The sequence below is a fragment of the Podarcis melisellensis genome, assembly GCF_964234715.1.
Source record: "Podarcis melisellensis genome assembly, chromosome: 3".
NCBI lineage: Eukaryota > Metazoa > Chordata > Lepidosauria > Squamata > Lacertidae > Podarcis > Podarcis melisellensis.
Genome location: NC_138530.1, coordinates 89,604,670 through 89,624,992, shown reverse-complemented (window position 1 = coordinate 89,624,992; position 20,323 = coordinate 89,604,670). Strand labels below are relative to the sequence as shown.

At 45.0% G+C, this 20,323-nt stretch overlaps 2 protein-coding genes across 2 annotated transcripts in view; one reads left to right on the top strand and one right to left on the bottom strand.

Moving 5' to 3' along the window:
• ELOVL5 (ELOVL fatty acid elongase 5) overlaps positions 1 to 20,323 on the bottom strand; it is a 214,622-nt gene that overhangs the window by 181,530 nt on the left and 12,769 nt on the right. The window lies entirely within an intron of this gene.
• The window catches only part of LRRC1 (leucine rich repeat containing 1), a 62,758-nt gene continuing 57,258 nt past the window's right edge, over positions 14,824 to 20,323 (top strand). Inside the window, exon 1 of the mRNA XM_081906316.1 lies at positions 14,824 to 15,636. Coding sequence (XP_081762442.1) covers positions 15,478 to 15,636 — 159 coding nt within the window. The 5' untranslated portion in view covers positions 14,824 to 15,477. The remainder of the gene's footprint in view (positions 15,637 to 20,323) is intronic.

Sequence of the window (20,323 nt, the reverse complement as noted above, 5' to 3'; positions counted from 1 at the left end):
CCCATTCTCAAATGGCGTTCACATACACCATAAGATTCAGGTAGATAAAATCTGAGTATTAGAATCTGGACCTTATTGCCCAGCTTTGCCAGTAATCTACATTTTTATTCCTGCTGTTTTTAATTGTTTTTAGGGTGGGGGAGGCTCTGCTATTTTTTGCCTGTTTCCCATCCGCTTCCCCTTTTCATGATATCATAGCTCTTTTATTATTTCTGTTAGCTGCCTAACAGAAAACTGGTCCTAACTGCTAACTTTCCCTCAACAAGCATTTTGACCACTGTTGTATACATCGTTATTCAAAACCAAGTCCTGTTGTGTTCTATGGGGCTTCCTGTGAGGTAAGTGGGTGTAGCATTGCCACCTCAAATGAAAAGCATCAGAAGTGGCCCTGATTAGGGGCTACGAACTGCTATTTCTGGTTGAAACCCCAATTGATTGCAAACACTAGTCAAGGAAAACTGAGTCTTGCCCCCCACCCTCTCAGTTCCCACGCCCTTTGACAACTGTTCATATCATGGCTAAATATGGACTCAGATATTATTTAACTGACAGGTAATAATCCTACGTAGGTTGCTTCTTTGTTCCACATAGAACATATTCATGACTAATTTGAACACTGCTGATCGTAGTTCCTGTAAGGCAACAAAGCAGCCATAGTTTTCATAAGGTTGTGGGATTCCCACCCGCCACCTGCCCCAAGAATTGAGAGGCTTGAAGGAAAACCAGGACAGGAGAAAAGCTTTAGTGGTGATACACTGACCCTTCACAAAAGGATCAAGGCTTATACCTGCACCGGAAATGGGGTGAATATCTCAGCATATTAAGCAGAGAAATGAACAACCTTTTTGCCCAGGCAGATGGCCTCTTCACTTCTCCATTTGCAGGTGCCAGCGAACAATCAATGAAGTCTTCATTGCTTCAGCCAACCAGGAAACTGTAGCTAATGGCTTCAGAAACAGCCAGGATATTAAGCCCCAGTTTATAGTGGGTTTAGAATCTTGGCGAATTCAGAAACAGCTAACCACAGTTTCCTGGTTTGTATGTGATGGGAAACTAGACTTAATGGAATACTTCCTGGTTTGTTCCCTCACCTGCACAAAGGGCCGTCTGAGGACAGAAGACTTGTCCATTTCTCAGCTTATTATAGTGAGACATGGTTATCCAAATGTTGCTTCCTCCCAGGTAAGTGTGTATAAGGTTGCACACCCTTAGAGTCAGTGCTGTTTTTCTAGGGGTGAGGAAAAGGTGCTCGAACTCATCACAAATGCCTCCCTTGTTTTCTTAGAATGACAATGTCGTCAACCTGAGAGGTTCTGGAACTAAGTTCTGGTGAGTTCTGGCTGGGGGGAAAAAAGCCCTGCTTAGACTGTCTTTAAGTCGTTTATTTGCCTCCCTCCTCATTAGACTCAAGGCAGGAGTTGTGGAGGTGGTACCTCAGGCTCCCTGGAGAGAATTCACCACCCTTCTTGTGTGTTAAAATCATGAGCATTCCTGCTTTGCTTTCATAGCCATTCAGCTGAAAAAAATGACCCTTTAAAAAAAATAAATGCAAGCAATTTAACGAAGCATGGAAGGGGTGTGTTAGAGGCATGCTTCTTGCTTTTCTCCAGGAATCAAATTTAGATCCAAAGAAATACAAAGCTGGCCACCTGATGTGATTCGAAAATCTCCCCCCTCCCCAACACAAAGACCAGGGCTGCGCATGAACAATCGTTCTCTGTATAGCAAGGGCAAGGAAAGAGATGCCTTGCAGCAGTTCAATACCCCCTTCCTATTTATAGCCTTAAATGCAACGGTTAACAGCACTGGCCACGCCAGTTTTGCTATGGGGCCTATTATGTCACCAGGATCCCTGCATGGATTTCTTTAAACGCAGTGTACACAATTGTTACATTTCGCACACAACCTTTTCAATTAAGTGCTGCCTGGCTTGTGTGTGTACGTGACCTTTTGAGAGAGGCTTGTGGAGGGCTGTTGATTGAACTCGCACACAGTTGAAATACCAGAGATCATTGCAGAATGAATGTTTATTGGCAGGGGTAGGATAGCCCAGGGTAGCTATTCACACCTCCTCGTTTAATATATCAATTTATGCTTCTTCTTTTTTTGCAGGGTGAAGCATGGGGAAGAGTGCAGAAGGTCCCTGATTCAATCTCTGCCATCTCCAGTTAGGGCTGTTGCAAATCCCAGACACTGCCAGTCAGTGTACACAATACTGAACTAAATGGGACCAGTGTTCTGACTCGGTACACAGCAGCTTCCTGTATTCCTACAAATCACTGCATTCAGGCTGCCTGGGTTTTTGCTGCCTTTATTTCCTGTGCCTTTGACAGCAGCGCTATCTGTTGACATTAGCAGGAGATATTGCTCACCTCTGCAGATCAAGCTGCTGTTAATGGCACATGAGTCAGCCAGGCTGTCCCCTCCCCCCATGGTCAGCTAGCAATTTGATTCTGTATACCCAAGACAATTAGCAACCTATTGATTACAACAGACTTCTGGGGTCAAACAGAAGCAAATCGGGACCTCTAATGTTCTGTGGGCTTTCTCATTTCAACCTAGCTTTATATTACCCATTAAAAGGTGCAATAGAGGGACGCGAGTGGTGCTGTGGGTTAAACCACAGAGCCTAGGACTTGCCGATCAGAAGGTTGGCAGTTCGACTCCCCGCGATGGGGTGAGCTCCCGTTGCTCAGTCCCTGCTCCTGCCAACCTAGCAGTTCGAAAGCACGTCAAAGTGCAAGTAGATAAATGGGAACCACTCCAGCAGGAAGGTAAACGGCGTTTCCGTGTGCTGCTCTGGTTCGCCAGAAGCGGCTTAGTCATGCTGGCCACATGACCCAGAAGCTGTACGCCGGCTCCCTCGGCCAATAAAGCGAGATGAGCGCCGCAACCGCAGAGTTGGTCACGACTGGACCTAATGGTCAGGGGTCCCTTTACCTTTACCTAAAAGGTGCAATGAGAACATCTCCACCCAACTATTGTCATTTCTGCAGACCCTCTTCTTGTACAGCAGAATTGGGATTACTAGGGAATAGCGATGGGTGGATTTGTCCATTTTGGTTCTCTATTTTCTCATCTTACTGTAAATCTAGTCCTTCACATTTCTGTAGCAATGTGATTTAAGAAAACAGCAAAACTAAAGATACCCTCATGAAAATTTGCAAGCATTTTAGTGTAAATTTCTCCCAGTAAACACATTTCTATTTTTCTTGATACAAATATTTTTGCAAAACAGTTTCTGCTAATAATAAATTAGCAATGCAATTATTATTATTTTTTGCAAACATTACTTGGTTGGGGAACTGATTTGCAAAATTCAGAGAAGTGGAAAAGTCTTGGAAGGATGGCTGTCTGTGAAGACCAAAGCTCAAAAAAGAGAGAAAAAGAGTCAAGGCTAGCTTTGTGCTGCAATTCATACAGAGCAATTACACCCCCACCACACCCCAAAGGAGATGTATTTCATTCCTCAGGGAACTCTGCAAACTTTTTTTTAAATAACAAAAAACAGCAATACGATGGTGGGCAGGCCGGGTCGTCCTCTTATATACCTTCTGGGATTGACAAGGAACCTGACCCTCACCTGAATCTCATAGCTCTGCTGTAGCTGCCTCTGATTAGTTATCATTTAACTCTTGGGGGAAATAATTAGCATCACATGTCATGTGCATGGAAGTTGCCAAACCAATTAACCAGCTAGAAGGATTACTGTTAATAGCACCAGTTTTCCTATAACTTGATATTGCTGGATAGTTTTGATGAACTGCAAAAGCATTTTTAGTTTGCTTTCTGTTGCCACCCTGGAACTTTTCTTTATTAGTGCCACTTTGTTTTGAACAATTCCTTGCAAATGAAGGAAAACAACTTTTCTGCTTGTATATGTTGATAATATAATTTTGGTTACTGAAGACAAACAAGATTATACAAAAACAAGATTGGGTGCAGGCCTGGCCAGGACATAGGTGTCCTGACTGTGACCAAGGTGACCTCTGTGCTTGCTTGCTTGATCAATAGTTGTTGGGAACTTAAGGTCCCTGCTCTCTGCTCCCTGCTCTCCCTTCTTATGCTTTTTGTACTTGACCTAGAGACTCCAATAGAGTGCATTCCATGTCAAGAAGGAGGGCAAGTGGGCACTCTATCAAATGACAGGGCAGGAGTTACATGGAGCAGGGCCTTTTCACTGGTGGTGTCCATTGCATGCCTCACTCTTCCCAGACCTGCTCTGTTTTGGCCTGCATTTTGGAGCTTTATCATTTAGGAAGACTTTGGTATAACTCCAGTTACAGATAGGTAGCCATGTTGGTCTGCCATAGTCAAAACAAAAAAAATTCCTTCCAGTAGCACCTTAAAGACCAACTAAGTTAGTTCTTGGTATGAGCTTTCGTGTATCTGAAGAAATGTGCATGCACACGAAAGCTCATACCAAGAACTAACTTAGTTGGTCTTTAAGGTGCTACTGGAAGGAATTTTTTTTTTTTTTTTGGTATAACTGGTTGACAAGTTTTATCAGTTGCTGACGTATGAGTGGGTTTTATTTGCTGCTATTCTGTGCTTCTGGTGCACCAGGGTTTACACCAGCATAATAGAGTTCGCCAGGGTGCCAGAAGGGATACAATTTATGAGCTTTCTCCATTATCTACACAGCTGGGAGTGTTCAGTCAACAGTGCAAAGGCTGAGCTGAAGCATTCCCTGCTGGTTACCTGCTTTCAGCAATAGGGGTCACTGTTTGGTAGTACCCAACTGGTTAGCTGTCAGATTCTAGAGCTCCCCATTGGTGGCTCTTAGGTAATTCATAGAATACAGAGTCCATTCATAAAACACAGTGTTCATTCAAAAAGCAGTAACATAAATCTCCTTTGCTACATATTGGGTGTATATTTCAGCAGTTGAACGTACAGGTTTATGGCCATACTGTAGTGTAGTGCTTATGCAACTGTGAATAAAAGTGACTGGGCTCATTGTCTCGGGGTATGGGGGGGGGGGTAAAGAGGTGGCAAAACTGATTTCCAATAAGTGCCCCTCCTTTATTTCCATAACAAGTCCTTGAGTCTGTACTCTGAATAGTGACACCAGGGACCTAGAAGGTGCAGGTATTGTCAATCCAACCCCTGCACAGTCTCTGTTAGAATTCCTGCTCCATGATTGCAGTCATGGGATTTTTGTCTATCACATGACAGTGTATGTTTTGACTCCACAAAGTGGGAAGTGACGGAGACAGAATGTTTGTGTTACTGTGTTCCATGAAGTGGGACTATTGTCCTTTGTTCTTTTTCTCTTTGCTGTCTGATGCTAGAGAGAGAGGGAGCCATGTTGCAGTGCTCCGTGTGTGTTTATATGTAAATAAAGTAGATTAGCTGAGTTGCTGAGGTCTGTTACACAAACTGCTGTGGATCCCTAAGTGTGCCGATGTCTGTTGGCATTAGTCGCTGTGATGTTCAGGTTGAAGAAAGCTTTTGAAGCTCCCGAACGATTGGCCAGGAGGGAGAGAACATGCCAGTGAGGCATGTGTCTCTGCCAGGGTCCTACTCGAGTGTAGGACAAACTCCTGACAGTCTCATCAGGGCTGACCTTAAGGCGACTGGAGCAATTTGGCAAAATTGGGCCCTGTGTGCTGCTCCTAAGGGGGCCCCCTCACCAGGGCAATCTAGATGGATTTTATTTATATCTAAAAGATTTTGCAAGCTTTGGCTGTGAACTGGGGCCCTACCAAAAAATAAAAAAATAAAAAATCAAGTTGTGCCCCACTGCTTCAAATTGGGCCCCACTGGCTAGCCCTGAGTCTAATAGTTGCTGGGCTTGAGTTACCCCGCCCTTGCATGAATTTTTGGGTTTGCAATTTTGGGAGAGGGGAGACTGCGGCACTGGGGAGCAGGCAGGCTGGCGAGGCCCCCTAGATTTAGAGGCCCGAGTTGCCCTGCCCTCACATGAAGTCTTGGGTTTGCAATTTTGGGAGACAGCCCGCTGGGGAGCGGGTGGGCTGTCGAGGCCCTCTAGATTTAGATATACATAAATCTGGCACTGCTTCTCATGCCATCAGGTTGTGGCAGGGCAGAGAAGAGTCACAGCTACTGAAATGATATTTTCCAATTTTCCTGCCACCCCACCCTGCAGAGGCCCTGCCCTCTTGTTTTGCATCTGGTCAACCTGCTACAATCCTAAAACAGCTCCTGGCTGGACATGAACAAATGATGTGTATTAAGGACTTGATGCCACAGGGTGATCTATCCAGCACTCTGCCAGCCAAGTAGTGGGGTGGGTGGGTGTACATTAAAACTGCTTGTGCTGCTTTCAGAGCAACATATTGCACAACAAGCGGGGCAGAAATGGTCAAAGTGGTTCTCAAGTGAACTACTTTTCAGGGGCCGGGTGGAAAAGTAGAGAAAGAAGATTATTGTGCGTGCTAATTAACTCTGGAAGGCTGCCAAGCTGGGCCTCCAGCTACTTCCAAGTTTCTTATCATGAAGTTTGTTTGGTAAATAGTTTGGCTCAATCTGTTTGGAAGGATTTGGCATCTCCACACTAGCATTCTTTTTATCCCCATTTGTTTTCCCACTTGCCAGATCACTAGTTAATTGATTAGTGTGCTTCTTCCTCTGCTAGTTCCCATTCTGAGTTCTCTTTGCTTTGCTTTGCTTTCCTTATGTAGGTCGACCTGTCTAAGTCTTCCTTACCTGGTTATGCTCTCCATGTTATTACTTTAGTCAAAAATAATCACAATGCTGTAGGTTTTTAACAATATTGTCAGCTGCCTTGCAGACTCACTGAATTGCAAGATGGAGAATGAATGTTTAATGAATAAATAACAATAGATTTCCTCCCCTATCTGTTAAGAATGGTTAAATGATCAGTGAGAAGTGGCTGCGTTATTACAGACGGTGCTTATGGCAAATTCTGCATCCATCAGGGACGGAAGCCTGCAATAAAATAAACAAAATCCCATTGATTTTCATATAATCATTTGCTTTTGTATAAATTGATTCAAGCCTACGAGAGGCAAAAAGCTGTGGAGGGCATTGAACCTTTTCCTGCTTGGGCAGAGGAAACCCAAGTCAATTACTCTCTGGTTTGTGAGGCTTTCCTAGGTCAGGGATAAGAAACCTGGGGTCCTCAAGATGTAGTTGAACTCAAACTCCCATCAGCACCAGTCAGAATTGCTGGATGCTTTTATTGTTGTTGTTTAGTCGTTTAGTCGTGTCCGACTCTTCGTGACCCCATGGACCAGAGCACACCAGGCACGTCTTCCACTGCCTCCTGTAGTTTAGTCAAACTCATGCTGGTAGCTTCGAGAACACTGTCCAACCATCTCGTCCTCTGTCGTCCCCTTCTCCTTGTGCCCTCCATCTTTCCCAACATCAGGGTCTTTTCCAGGGAGTCTTCTCTTCTCATGAGGTGGCCAAAGTATTGGAGCCTCAGCTTCAGGATCTGTCCTTCCAGTGAGCACTCAGGGCTGATTTCCTTAGGAATGGATAGGTTTGATCTTCTTGCAATCCATGGGACTCTCAAGAGTCTCCTCCAGCACCATAATTCAAAAGCATCAATTCTTCGGCGATCAGCCTTCTTTATGGTCCGGCTCTCACTTCCATACATCAAGGGGTGTGTAGTTCTGTACCCAGGCCCCAAGTCTATGTCTGCATGGCACAAATGATTGCAGAATTGTGCCCTGCCCTTGTGGCTTCCTTATCCTCTTTTCTGAGCTCTCTCCCCACTCCTGGCCATACAAGAGAAATCCCTGGGCATGTCTGCACATATGAAATGGTTTTATCTGTTTTGTGAAATATGCAATTGTTTTAGGTGTGCTTTTATTGCCTTGTGAAATTGCTTTGAGGGTTTTCATGGGAAGCAAGTCACAAATTAAATAACAATAGTAAATGGTGTCGTTTCTTTTCACATGGGACCAAAGGAACCTGCTATCAGTCCAGAGCTTTCAGTGACAACCTGTGGACGTCCCAGGTATTTTTGAGCACTTTCAAGCCTCATTTATTTCTGTGGGACTGTTTGAGGGCATGATCCAAGTGACTGGCTTTGAAATGAATTTGACTTGAAAGTGCTTAAAAATTGACTCATATGTTTTAACTTATATCTCACAACATGGTTCAAATATTTAAAATGTTTTAACATGTGTCAAAAGAAATATTACAAAATTGTCAGAGTGTCTAAAGGACTGTTAAAGATTATATTTTTTTAAAACTTTGCTGCCATCCTAGTCCTACCTGGGTAGTAAGTCCCATTAAACTTAGTGCAGCTTACTTCTCACTGAATAGACAAGATTAGAATTGCACTGCAATGCTGCAAGCCTATATGCACTTATGGAGAAATAAATTCATATGAATTCACTAGGACTTCATTCTCAGTATACGTGCATAGGATTGCACTGTAAACTAAAGTATTCTTCCAAGTAGTTCAGTAATGTTTGAAGCTACCAGTGCTTGCTGCTCCCATGTTATCCAATCTGGGTTTATGTCCTGCATGATAAACCCAGAATAATATCCTTGGGTGTCTTATAACTTAAAGGTTTGAGCCAACTAAAGTGGCCATCCCCGTTTCAACTGGTGCATCTTAAAAAGAGTGCATAGCTACTGTTCTGATCCACATAATGCTCTCTTAACATGCTATTAGCAAAGGAAAACAATACTGCAGACTCCCACTACCCCTGGCAACTTACCTTGTAACAACATAATGGGCAAACGCTGATAAGCAAAAAACAGCACAGCAGATTTAAGTGCAGGGTTACATTCCCATAATACTGGAACACTCTGAGAACAATGGGCTATAAATAGTCACACACACGTTGTACCAACTCGGGTACATTCAAGTCTTTGCTGCGGTGGTACCAAAATTAACACTTGCTTGTTCAAAATTTAAACAAGGTACAGGATGAAATATTGTGGGGCTAACTTTGGCTGGTGCATGAAAGCGCACTTCACTTGGCATAAAAGTGAACTTAGCCTCATCCGTGCAAAGAAGGCTATTATACCGCACCTGGATAGCTAGTCTATAAACAGTGCACTGACTTCTCTGTACATCTAACTCAGGGTTTCCCAAATGTTGGTCTGTAGCTTTTTTTGGGACTACAACTTCCATCATCCCTAGCTAGCAGGACCAAGATGATGGGAATTGTAGTCCAAAAACAGCTGGAGACCCAAGTTTGGGAAACACTGATCTAAATAAAGATGTCCTTTTCATCCAAAGGGATGTATGAAACCGGGTGGGGTGGGGGATTGCATTCCTTTTTATTGATATAAATTGAAGCCACTGGTTCCACTATCCTAAAATCACATACTAGAATAGCTACATTTGGTTTGGTTTGCCTGTTTTATACTCATTTTCTCTCCGCAGTGATGGCCAAATGTAACAAAATAGCAGCCTAACCTGAAGCAAATTTATTCAGAAGCAAATCTCCTAGAGGCCACTGGGGACTGCATCCTGAGAAATGATGTCTAGGACTGCAGCTCCAGGATTGTACAGCGAATCTTGGGAAGAAGTCCTGCTGAACACAGTGGGACCTGCTTCTGAGTAAGCATCCTGATGGAGGACGCTGAATGCTACATTTGAGATACAGTTGTTACTAGCTGGTGTCACAGGAAGCAATAGATACAAAATGTCCTCTCTCCTGCTTTGCAACTGTTAGGCTTTGCACAAAGGAGTAGCGGGAGATAACTCGCCTCTTGAAAAAGTTACATTCAATGCAAGCTACCTCTCATACTGGAAGTCTGAGAACTGCTCAGATACAGTAGGGAAGGTGAGAAGGGTTCTGGCAGGAACTGTAGCCACTTGTAGTCTCACAGGTCCCACACAAAAAGTACAGTAGGAATATTGACTAAACGTCAGTTACAAGGAACTTCTGGTCTTGTCAATCCTGTGCTCCCAAGGATTGAGAGGAAAATGTTCTTGAATGGCAAGGCATTGCTGAAAGGGAGAAGAGAGTGCTTTAGGCAGATAGATGGACACCCTTCCATTAGTTAGAACACAGGAAGTTCTCTTATGCTGGGGAAAAACCATTGGTCTACCCAGTTCAGCCTTTTCTGCACTGACAGACAGCAGCTCTCCCACTTTTCTGACAGCGGTTTCTCTGGAAATGTTAAGAGTTGAACACAGGTCTTTCTGCATGCAAAACAGGTGCACTAGGATAGTTGCAAAGCTGCCACGTACATGTGGGTTACGAAGCCTTTGCTCTTGCTGCTGCTGTAAATAATAATAAAAATCAGAGCATGACTATGCCTTGGAGACTGGTAAAAAAATCTAAGTCTGAATCTATCTTGCAAATGTTGACTGCAGAGCGGATATATTTGTATTACTGATTTTTATAATTTGCAATTAATTTGTGTAATTAATAGACTGAGTTAAAGGTACCCATGACTATTATATTAAAATATGCATGTGTCTGTTGTAGAAATCCTGATTGTGCTGTCTGGGTCTTTTTAAATACAGGGGTGTGTTTTTTAGAGCACTGCAGGTACAAAATCAGTTTGGCCAGTGACCACAGCAGGGCTTGGGTGGGGCAGGAATATATTTAATGAACGTCTGAAATGTGATGACCTTTAGATCTGACTCTTGACAGACTAGTCAAATTTTGTGAATGTCCAAAAGGTAGAGAGAGAAAGAGAGAGAAGAGAGCAATTAATGTTGACTCTCATCTTCAGCTCCATGTCTATAGCTTCTTACCTGAGACTAAACCTGATAGTAATTGCTTCTGAGAAGACATGACAATTAGGATTCCAATATCAAGATGATTGTTAGAATTAACTGGTGTATATCTCCAAAGACATTGCAAAATTCATCTAGGATTGCCAGCCAAAACATGCAGAATATGAATATTTACCCATTTTTGGAATATTCATTGCAACACTGCAGGCAATAAAAGGTCTATACCCTGAGTCCAACTCTTTGAAATGCTACCATGTGTGGACTCAGCCTCAAATCAACAGCTGATGTCTTGAGCAACATCTGCATGTGTTTCATGGGCTGCATTCAATTGCATTCCAGAAAGTTTTGAGGCAGAGGCCCCATCCCCACTTTTGACAAATAACTATGAGTTTTATTAATTTATTGCTTCTTGTTGACTGGTCAAATTTTAAAGCTCCCTCTCTATATTATGTCACTGGCTTTATATAACAAACAAGCTCAGCATTCCTCACATGCCTTTCAGGAGAGAAGAAAGGAGTTCTTCTAACAATTTTCCACAAAGGGCAGGTGATGGCTGAGATTATGCCCATTCCTCTCCCACAGCTTTCAGATAGCAAGCTGAGAATTGGGCTGCCTCATTTTATCTATAAGGAGATCAGCTCAGTCTCGAGGGATTTGTGACTGATTTTTGTGTTTGTTTGTTTTTGTTTTTCAGTACTTGGAGGAACACAAAAACAAAAAGTGTATACATACCCTACTGGGAATTTTTTCTTCTTCTTTCCTTTTATTATTCCTTACATTTTTCAATGCATACATTGTTAGAAATATAAAGAAGATATAGAACTTTATCCTGGTTAATTGAAACTAATAAAAATCTTACTGGTACTGCAATTCAAAGCACACCCCATGGAACTCAGGGAGATTTATAGTGCAATCCTGTACATGTACACTCAGAAGTAAGCTCCAGTGAATTCATCATAACTTACCCCCAGAAAATTGTGTATAGGATTTCAGCCTTACTTTTGGATAAATAACTTTAGGAAATGTCACACTTTAGGGACATGTCAAGGGTAGGAAATGGGTGCATCAAGGGCAAAGGGAGGAATAAACAAAGCTGCAGTATGTCCTTCCTTCTGAGAATGTGGGCCGACCTAAACTACCTAAAATGTGGACGTACGATAATTAAATTCACCTAACAGGAGTCAATATAAGCACCAAAAGTGAAGGTTAACGCTGTCTGATTCACTCATGCCTCCCGCCACCCAGAAGCAATTAGGATGCAGCTTAATTTACAGAGGAGATGTGCCCAAGTCCCCTCTGGGAATGGTGGAGCAATATGCAAGGAGCCTCATTCTCTATCTACTTATCCTTCAGGGTCTTCTTTCTTATTCCTTTTGGGCAACTTCTCCCTTAACTTCCATATGCAGTCCTCAGCCATCCCCCAGATGAACTGACAGCGTTCATTTCCCTCATATTTGCTAGACGGCAAAGCTGTTTACTTTCCTTAGCAGTGGAATGTTCCATGCCATCATGTCGTTTTAGCTGTTCGTTGGCAGAGACTCGTTATATGCAATAGGATATAGACATAGACACTTCTGCAATGAGTCAGTGCGTTGCAGCTAACCTGGTGCAATCGCACTGCACAAGGCCTTGCATGAGTCATATGACAATGTGATAGCAGAGCATGGAGGCATGCCTGCACTAATCCTAATCCCAGCCACATTTTTATTAGGACCTAGAAGCCCCCTGTGCAACACTTTGACAACAGACATGAGTTTCAAGGTCTGTAGCTCAAACAGACTATGAGGTGTTGATGAGCTTCTGCCAATGCAATTACTTTGAGGGACCTCATTAAGACAGGTCTGTGAGTACTTCCAGATATGGGAAGCTCTGGCTATCATATCACCAACACAGGATGCTGACTAAGAAATACCTTGAAAAAGAGGTGCATGCAAATTAGATATGCAACAAATCAGATTTTGAGAGGGACGGTATGCATTCTTTAGATATGTATGGTACAAGCATGTAACACACAGTGATACTGCTTAAATTCCTTTGAAGAGGGTGTGTGCTGTAGCTGCTTATGCCTTCGACTTGGACTGGAGAAGGTAAAAGGTAAAGGTAAGGGTACCCCTGACCATTAGGTCCAGTCACGGACGACTCTGGGGTTGCGGCGTTCATCTCGCTTTATTGGCCGAGGGAGCCGATGTTTATCCACAGACAGTTTTTCTGGGTCATGTGGCCAGCATGACTAAGTCACTTCTGGAGAAACCAGAGCAGCACACGGAAACACCATTTACCTTCCTGCCAAAGCGGTACCTATTTATCTACTTGCACTTTTGGTGTGCTTTCAAACTGCTAGGTCGGCAGGAGCAGGGACTCACCCTGGCGTGGGAATTCGAACTGCCGACCTTCTGATCTGCCAGCCCTAGGCTCTGTGGTTTAAACCACAGCACCACCCACGTCCCATTGGACTGGAGAAACTCAAGTTCAAATCCCTGTTCAGTTGCAAAGCTTATTTGGTGATGTTGGTCTGGTCATGGAATGAAGATTATATCTATGGCAAGAGAGTTGAAAAAGATTTTTTCTTTGAGGGGTTTTTTTATTTTAAGTATTGTTAACGTGAAGAGTGTGAAAGTTGGGGGCGGAGTCGGGAGTTTTGGGCAAGACAGCTTGTGTTCTCTAATTATGCATATTTGCTGGGGAGGTGGGGATGGCGTTGCATTTCTAGATACATGTAGGGACTCAGGCTTGTGTAGGAGCCACACCATCTTTCCTAGAAACCTGTCTCTTTAATACTGGTGAGCACAGAGGTACTTTTACTATATTTCTTCTGGCTAGAGGGGTTTTATTTTTTTACTACCAAGCCTGGACATAACTGGTGGCCCCTTGGTCTCAGCCTAACCCACCCCAATGAAGCGGCACTCCAGATGTGGCCCTGCTGGCTGCTGCTGACAACTGGAGCACCTGAGACTCCTCATCTATGATAAAGGAAAAAGCAAGTCTCATAGTAGGGCAGGGCGGCTCTCCTTTGTGCAACTTAATTCCAAGTACGGTTGGCAGAGAAGGGTGCTGTGCCTTGCAGAATGCATTTGATTCCCTGACTTTGAGTGTGGAGGGGGCTGGCTGGGATGCCATGTGCGTGGAATCCAGTGGTGAAATTTTTATTTTGTAGGGGAACAGTTAGGGCCAGAAGCGCCAGCCTGCGATGGCGACGGGTGTGTGTGTGTGTGTGTCAGTCAACGTTGCTAGCATGTGACACTGCAGGTGTCAGCATCACACTTCCCTCCCTAAGCTGGGCAGAAGCATCCTAGACTTGGGGAAGGAGGTGCCAGACTTTAATACTCTAATGTACTGGGAATATTTAGGGAACTAGCCTAGTCCCCTTAGTCCACACGCCACTGGTGGAATCTTTCTCCACAAAAGAGGAATCACAGAGGTGGAAGCAGGGCCGGATTTAGGTTTGATGAGACCCTAAGCTACTGAAGGTAATGGGGCCCTTTATACCAGCTGTCCTTTGTCAACAACAAATTGTCGCTGTTTTTTGTGTTGATTATATGCTATATGGTAATTTACAGACCTAATAGGTATGTAAAGCCATTTGCACATAACAAATAGGAGCCTACACAACACAAAGCACTGTTGCTGTATGTAGGTTTTATTTTATTTGTTTATCTTATATTTTGGAAATGTACATCAAGTCCCCCCCTTTAAATTATTTGGGCCCCCCCAAGAGAGTGGGGCCCTAAGCTATAGCTTATTTAGCTTATAGGTAAACCCGGCACCGGGTGCAAGGGACCACGAGGGTCATCTAGTCCAACGTCCTGCAATGCAGGAATCTTCTGCCCAACATGGAGCTCAAAGCCCAGGACCCTGACATTAAGAGTAGTCTCCTGCTCTATCGATTGAGCTACCCCTGGCCAGGAAACTTTGGGAGAAGCGCGGGGGAGGGGGGGAATCATTCCTTCTTCTTTTCAGCACACTTTCTCCCTGTCCCCGGGATTTTCTCCCCGCAGCCGACGGAGGCGAGGGGCTTGTTCTTTCTCCCTTCTCCCTTGCTTGGGTGTCGCACGCAGCACCTCGGGGTCAGATCCCAGAGTCCCAGCGAGGGAGAAGGGGAGGGACCAGCGGCTGGTGATGTCAGCTTGGGAAGAGCGAGGGAGGGAGAGGAGGGAGAGGGAGAGCGCGACGGAGGAAGGGAAGGAGGGAGGGAGCCAGAGCGCAGAGCCAGCGAGTGTTCCGGGTCAGGCGCAGGAATGAAGAAAGGTGCTGCTGCTGCTGCCTCTGCAGCCTGAGCGACGAGCGAGCCGGGCTCCTTGGGAGAACTGGGGGACACTGATTGGACAGCGGAGGCCCAATAAGAGACAAAAGCAGCAGGAAGGTTTTCTGTTTCTTTTCTTTTCTGCGCGTAGTAGTCTGGAGCGGCAGGAAAGAGTTTTCTCCTGTCCCAGGCGAATGTTTGCAGGAGCGGCTGCCGCCTCCTCCTCCTCCTCCTCCGGGACTTGCTGAGGAGAGAGGAGAAGGCGAGGGCGGCCTCGAAGGCGGCGGCTGGCAGACCAGCGAAGGCGACGTGCCTGGGGAGCCGGCGTCGGCGGCGAGGGTTGCTAAGGGCCGGGTTTGGAGCCGCCCCCCTCCGCGCTGCTCTCCTCTCTCTCCCCGCGCTCGCTCGCTCGCTCGCCGAGGGCGAAAGAAGCCTCGCTCTCGCGCGCCTGGCGCTGGAACTGGAAGCCGAGCCGGGCAGGGGGCCGCGGGGAGGCTGAGGCGCTGCCCCGAGTGGCCGCGCGAGCCTCGCGCAGCTTGCCGAGGGTTGGGCTGCGGGAGGCAGGCAGAGGGTTGCCGCCGCCTTTGCTGCTATGTTTCATTGCATCCCGCTGTGGCGGTGCAACCGTCATGTGGAGATTATCGACAAGCGCCACTGCTCGCTGGCCGCCGTGCCCGAGGAAATCTACCGCTACAGCCGCAGCCTCGAAGAGCTCCTGCTCGACGCCAACCAGCTCCGAGAGCTGCCGAAGGTGAGCGAGAGAGGGGGCGAAGAGACGGCCGGGTCGCCGTTGGGGTGTGTGTGTGGGGAGAGGTTCATTTTCGCAGGTGGGTCAGGAATGGAGCGCCGCTCTCGCCTCTCCCCCCCCCCGACCCTAAAGGTGAAAGAGTCCGCGAGAGGTTCCTTCACCTCGGCTGGGACTGGGAGCAACCATTAGCAGCAGTGGGGGGGGGGGAGGTGGCCCATTGAAATCAGTGCCGTTTCTGAAACTTCTGAACTTCGCGGGGGGGGGGGGGAGTTCCGCTCTTAGTGCTCTTCTCGAGCCACCTACCAGCGCGGGTGACTGGTTTACTCGGAAGGAGTGTGTCGTGACCCCCGTTCTTACGACGGCATCAATACATTCCGAAGGTGGTCTCTTTGGCGCATGGGCTTCTGTCAGAGCGCGCTAGCAAAAGCCCCCCCCCCCCACCGCTCGCTAGTTTGGGATGGAACCACATTGGACAAGAGGAGAAAGTGTGGGGAAAGGAGCTGGCTAGGTAGGGAAAGGGACCTGAAAAACAGCTGTCTCTGCCTGGGCGCCAGCCTTTCTTGCCAACACAGCCCTAAGTCTCAAGTCTTGCAAGACCTGCTTTTCCATTTGTGTGATGGCCTGTTTGCCTTGTTTAAAAAAAACAACAAAAAACTGTCCTGCTTCACAGCCAGGTACGAATGAGATTTTAGAATAGCATCTTGTCAGGAAAGAATAAATGAGGAGCAAACTTAGGACCCAAGATAAAGGAGAATAGTGAAAGTGGTACTGGGCTCTTGTTGGGTAGCCCCTGTCTTCCTGATGTAAATTAATTTCTGGATCCCCCCCTTAATACTTAAAGGTGAATTCCCACTAAAGTAGTGCTGGAACTAACCTTCCATTTGCAGGTATTACTGTGGAGATGGAAATTTCTGCAATTGTGGTATTGTGTTCAATTAATGTAGTCATGAGGGTGGCCACTTATAGACGTTGAACTGGCCCATGCACAGGTTCACCATGAAAAATAGAACATTTGGATTTACAATGTGATGGAGAAGACCATGTAAACCATACCCGTTACACAGGAACTATTGCAAACATTGTTTTATAAATTCCTAGTCTCCTGCTTTTTTTCTTTTTTTTGCTGTTTTTTTGGAGGGGGGTTGTGTTAGCCTGCCCAAATAAAAAGATCGTGAGTGGGTTATTTTATGTTTTAAAAACACACACAGTATAAATAAAGCAGACCCTGTGACTAAAACTTAACCATGTCAACTCGAATTACCTTGCATCTCTTCTGAAATACTTGGGGTAAGTCTGTAGTGAGGCCTCATTATAAGTGAGTGATATAATCCATAGATGCAGCAATGGTATTGATATGTGCTGCTTTTACCAGTGGTTCTGAAAAGGGTCTTTAGATGGATTTAAGATATGGGCAGAAAGCATTTTTATGGCCTCAAGTAAGTCTCCTTCTGCCACTGTTTCCCCCCCTTAATGTACCAGTAGATACTTCCCCTTTCACTGTAAAAGTTTATGAATCAAGTGCCACTGCATCTACATTTGTGGTGGTGAACAGCCTGTGGTACTGACTGGCTGAGTTGCTGTGGTTTCTTGGGGAACTAAGCCCTTTGCAGTCCAGTTTCTGTGAGGGAAGAGAAGGTTTTCGGTATGCCTAGATTAAAGTGGTAACACAGGGTATGTCTGAGAACTGGGATACAGGGAAGCTAAGTGACAAGCTGCACAGAGGACAGAGGCTGAAATAGAAGGACAGAACAGGCAAGGACCTGAGAGAGTAACCTGAAAGAAGCATAGGTGGAGAATTCAACTTGAGGAAAGCTGCCGCTTGCTGTTTTAGCTACTGGATTTTGGTAAAAGTTTCCATGTGATGTACAAGCATGTCTGCTGAATCAGCATGCGTGACACTTGGAGAAAACATCCCCCTTTTCCAGCTCTGGTCATGCTTAAGAACCCTCCCCACCATTTATGCGTGGGTAGTTGTGTCAAAATACTAATGGGCATTTCGATGTGCATATGAATCTGCATCCCACTGGAAACAATATAATGAAGACAGGTGTGTATTCTGAGCCACATTTGGTTTATAGCAATGGTTCCTGATTCTATAAGACAGGGATGGGATACTGCTGGACTTTCAGGTCCCATTATCCCTGACCGTTGGCTGCACTGGCTGCTGCTGCAAGTTGGAGTCCAGCAATATCTAGGTAATTCCAACATCCCTGCTGTAAGAGATGTGGAAGTCTGCTTTTCCATACTGAGCTTTTTAGCTGCTTAGGAGTGCAAGCCTGGAGTGCATCCTTTGGTTCAAGTAGCTACTAGAATGGAGCAGAATCATCGCTTTTGGTAGGTAGGCCACTTTTGAAGAAGAAAGACTGAGAATTATCAATTCTCAATTTATAGGATGAGTGTTGTTTGTTTCCTTTTGCTATTTCCACTCTTAGAACCCGTACCCTAGGGGCAAAGGACTTTAGCACCTATAAATTGTCAGAGGACTTGAAGTATTCTGTGTGATGATTCATTCCATCTAGGATATAAGGAACTGTCTTGAATTAAATCAGGTTAGATGAATTCCGTGGGAATGATATATACAGTATACTACTTCACTGCCTGTGCATTGATTTGGAATCAAACATTCTGTAATAAGAAGACCAATCAACTCTCTCTAGTACTGGCTTTTCAAAATCTTAGAAAATGGTATTCTCAGTGCTTCCCTCCAGGGGGTATTTAAGGGTACACAGTACCAGCACCTCTTTTTTGGTTGTTAAAAATGTAGCACTTGTTGTAACAACTTCATGGTGCGTACCGGCACCTATTTTTCTAGAAAAATAGGCATTTCCTAGTCCTGCTCTCTGATATTATTTTACTGGAGATCACATTGCTCTTTCACTGAGCTATGCCTCTGCCCTATACAGTTTGTGCTTCCCCTCTGGAAAGGGAACTTCATTAGAAAACCCCAGTCTTCTTAGATTGCCTTCTTCCAGGATTCAAAGGCACAGCTTCATGGGTGCAGACCTTTGTGCGAGTCATATGCCAAATAACTGAGCCATTGTGTGTGTGTGTGTGTGTGTGTGTGTGTGTGTGTGTGTTTGTAGCTGCTTCATGCTCAAATATCATGCTGTGGTCTGTCAGTTTGTTTGTCTGGGTAAAGTCATTGAACCTGACAACATGCTTCTTAAAAGTGATAAACATGTTTGTCTTTCCATTCTTGAACTTTTCCTTTAAGAAATACAATACCTTCAGCTCCTATATTTGGTCTTCTAAAGAACTAACCTTATTTCTATTGTACTCTCAGTTTACAGTGACTCTGCTCAGAGCAAAACATGGTTAAGAAAGTATAACTGGTTCGAAGTGGATGTCTGAACTAGGGTGGGGGGAAGGCTTATGAGTGATCACCAAACCAGAATAAGAAGCTATGGTTTGAAGTTGTTTTCAAACCATGGTTTTTGCCAACTCTGATTCAAGCCCCCTTCAGAAGTTACTTGGGTGAAAGGGACTGTATGAGTAGTAGGCACAGCAAAGCAGGACTACTGCCCCCAAGTCACATTGCTATCTGCCCACACACACCTCTATCCATGCATTGTGTGAATGTCTTCATGGGGGAAGCCTGTCTACACACACAGGCACTCACTCATTCTGGGCTCCTGATCATGCAGGGTGGTATTCAGTGCTAGTCCTTCTCACAGTAGACCAATTGAAGCTCCTCCACATGCAGCTGCTGGGTGACCTTGGGCTAGTCACACTTCTTTGAAGTCTCTCAGCCCCACTCACCTCACAGAGAGTTTGTTGTGGGGGAGGAAGGGAAAAGGAGAATGTTAGTCGCTTTGAGACTCCTTCAGTAGTGATAAAGCGGGATATCAAACTGAAAACTACTCTTCTTCTTCTTCTCTTGATGGACATGACTAACTTAGGTTTGTTGCTTTCAGTGGGTCTACTCTGAGTAGGACTTAGTTGTGTGTGGCCCATAGGGTTTCTGAATGTGTGCAAGCCTTTGCGTGTAGACACTGACTCCCCCTACGCAGACATCAACATGCACAGCCTGAGGCTTCTTTTATGTGAGGAGCCCACTTCAGATGAGTAAGACATGAAGGGACTTTGGTGTGATGTCCACATGAGCAAAGGAGTTAGTCGTCACTCTTTTTGCAGAGATGCTGCATCCTGGTCAGGGGAGTGAACTTGTTGTATGTGTTTCTAGTCTATAGTTACCACAAAGTATGGCTTGGTGTGTTTTCTGAATTCAACAAAAGTGTTTCTTTCTTTCTTTCTTTCTTTCTTTCTTTCTTTCTTTCTTTCTTTCTTTCTTTCTTTCTTTCCTTCCTTCCTTCCTTCTTTCCTTCTTTCCTTCTTTCCTTCTTTCCTTCTTTCCTTCTTTCCTTCTTTCATTCAATCAATCGTTCATTCATTCATTTTCATCTGCCCTTGCAAGAGCAGTGCCCAGTGATGTATGGTTAGTAACATGTCAGATCCAGGAAGTGTTTCTAGGGCTTGAACCCAGGTCACATTCCAGCATTCCACTTGCTTCTCCCCACAGCCAAAGAAAAATAACCACCAGCTGGTAAATAAAGGTTGCATTTTATCTGTGGCCCTTGCTTCCGTTGAAATTGTTTTAGGGAATATTGTGATTTCCAAGGGTTGTAAGGCAGGAACTGGCAGGCTTTAACACTTGAGGGTTCTATTTTGTTTTGTTTTACTGTGGCTCAGC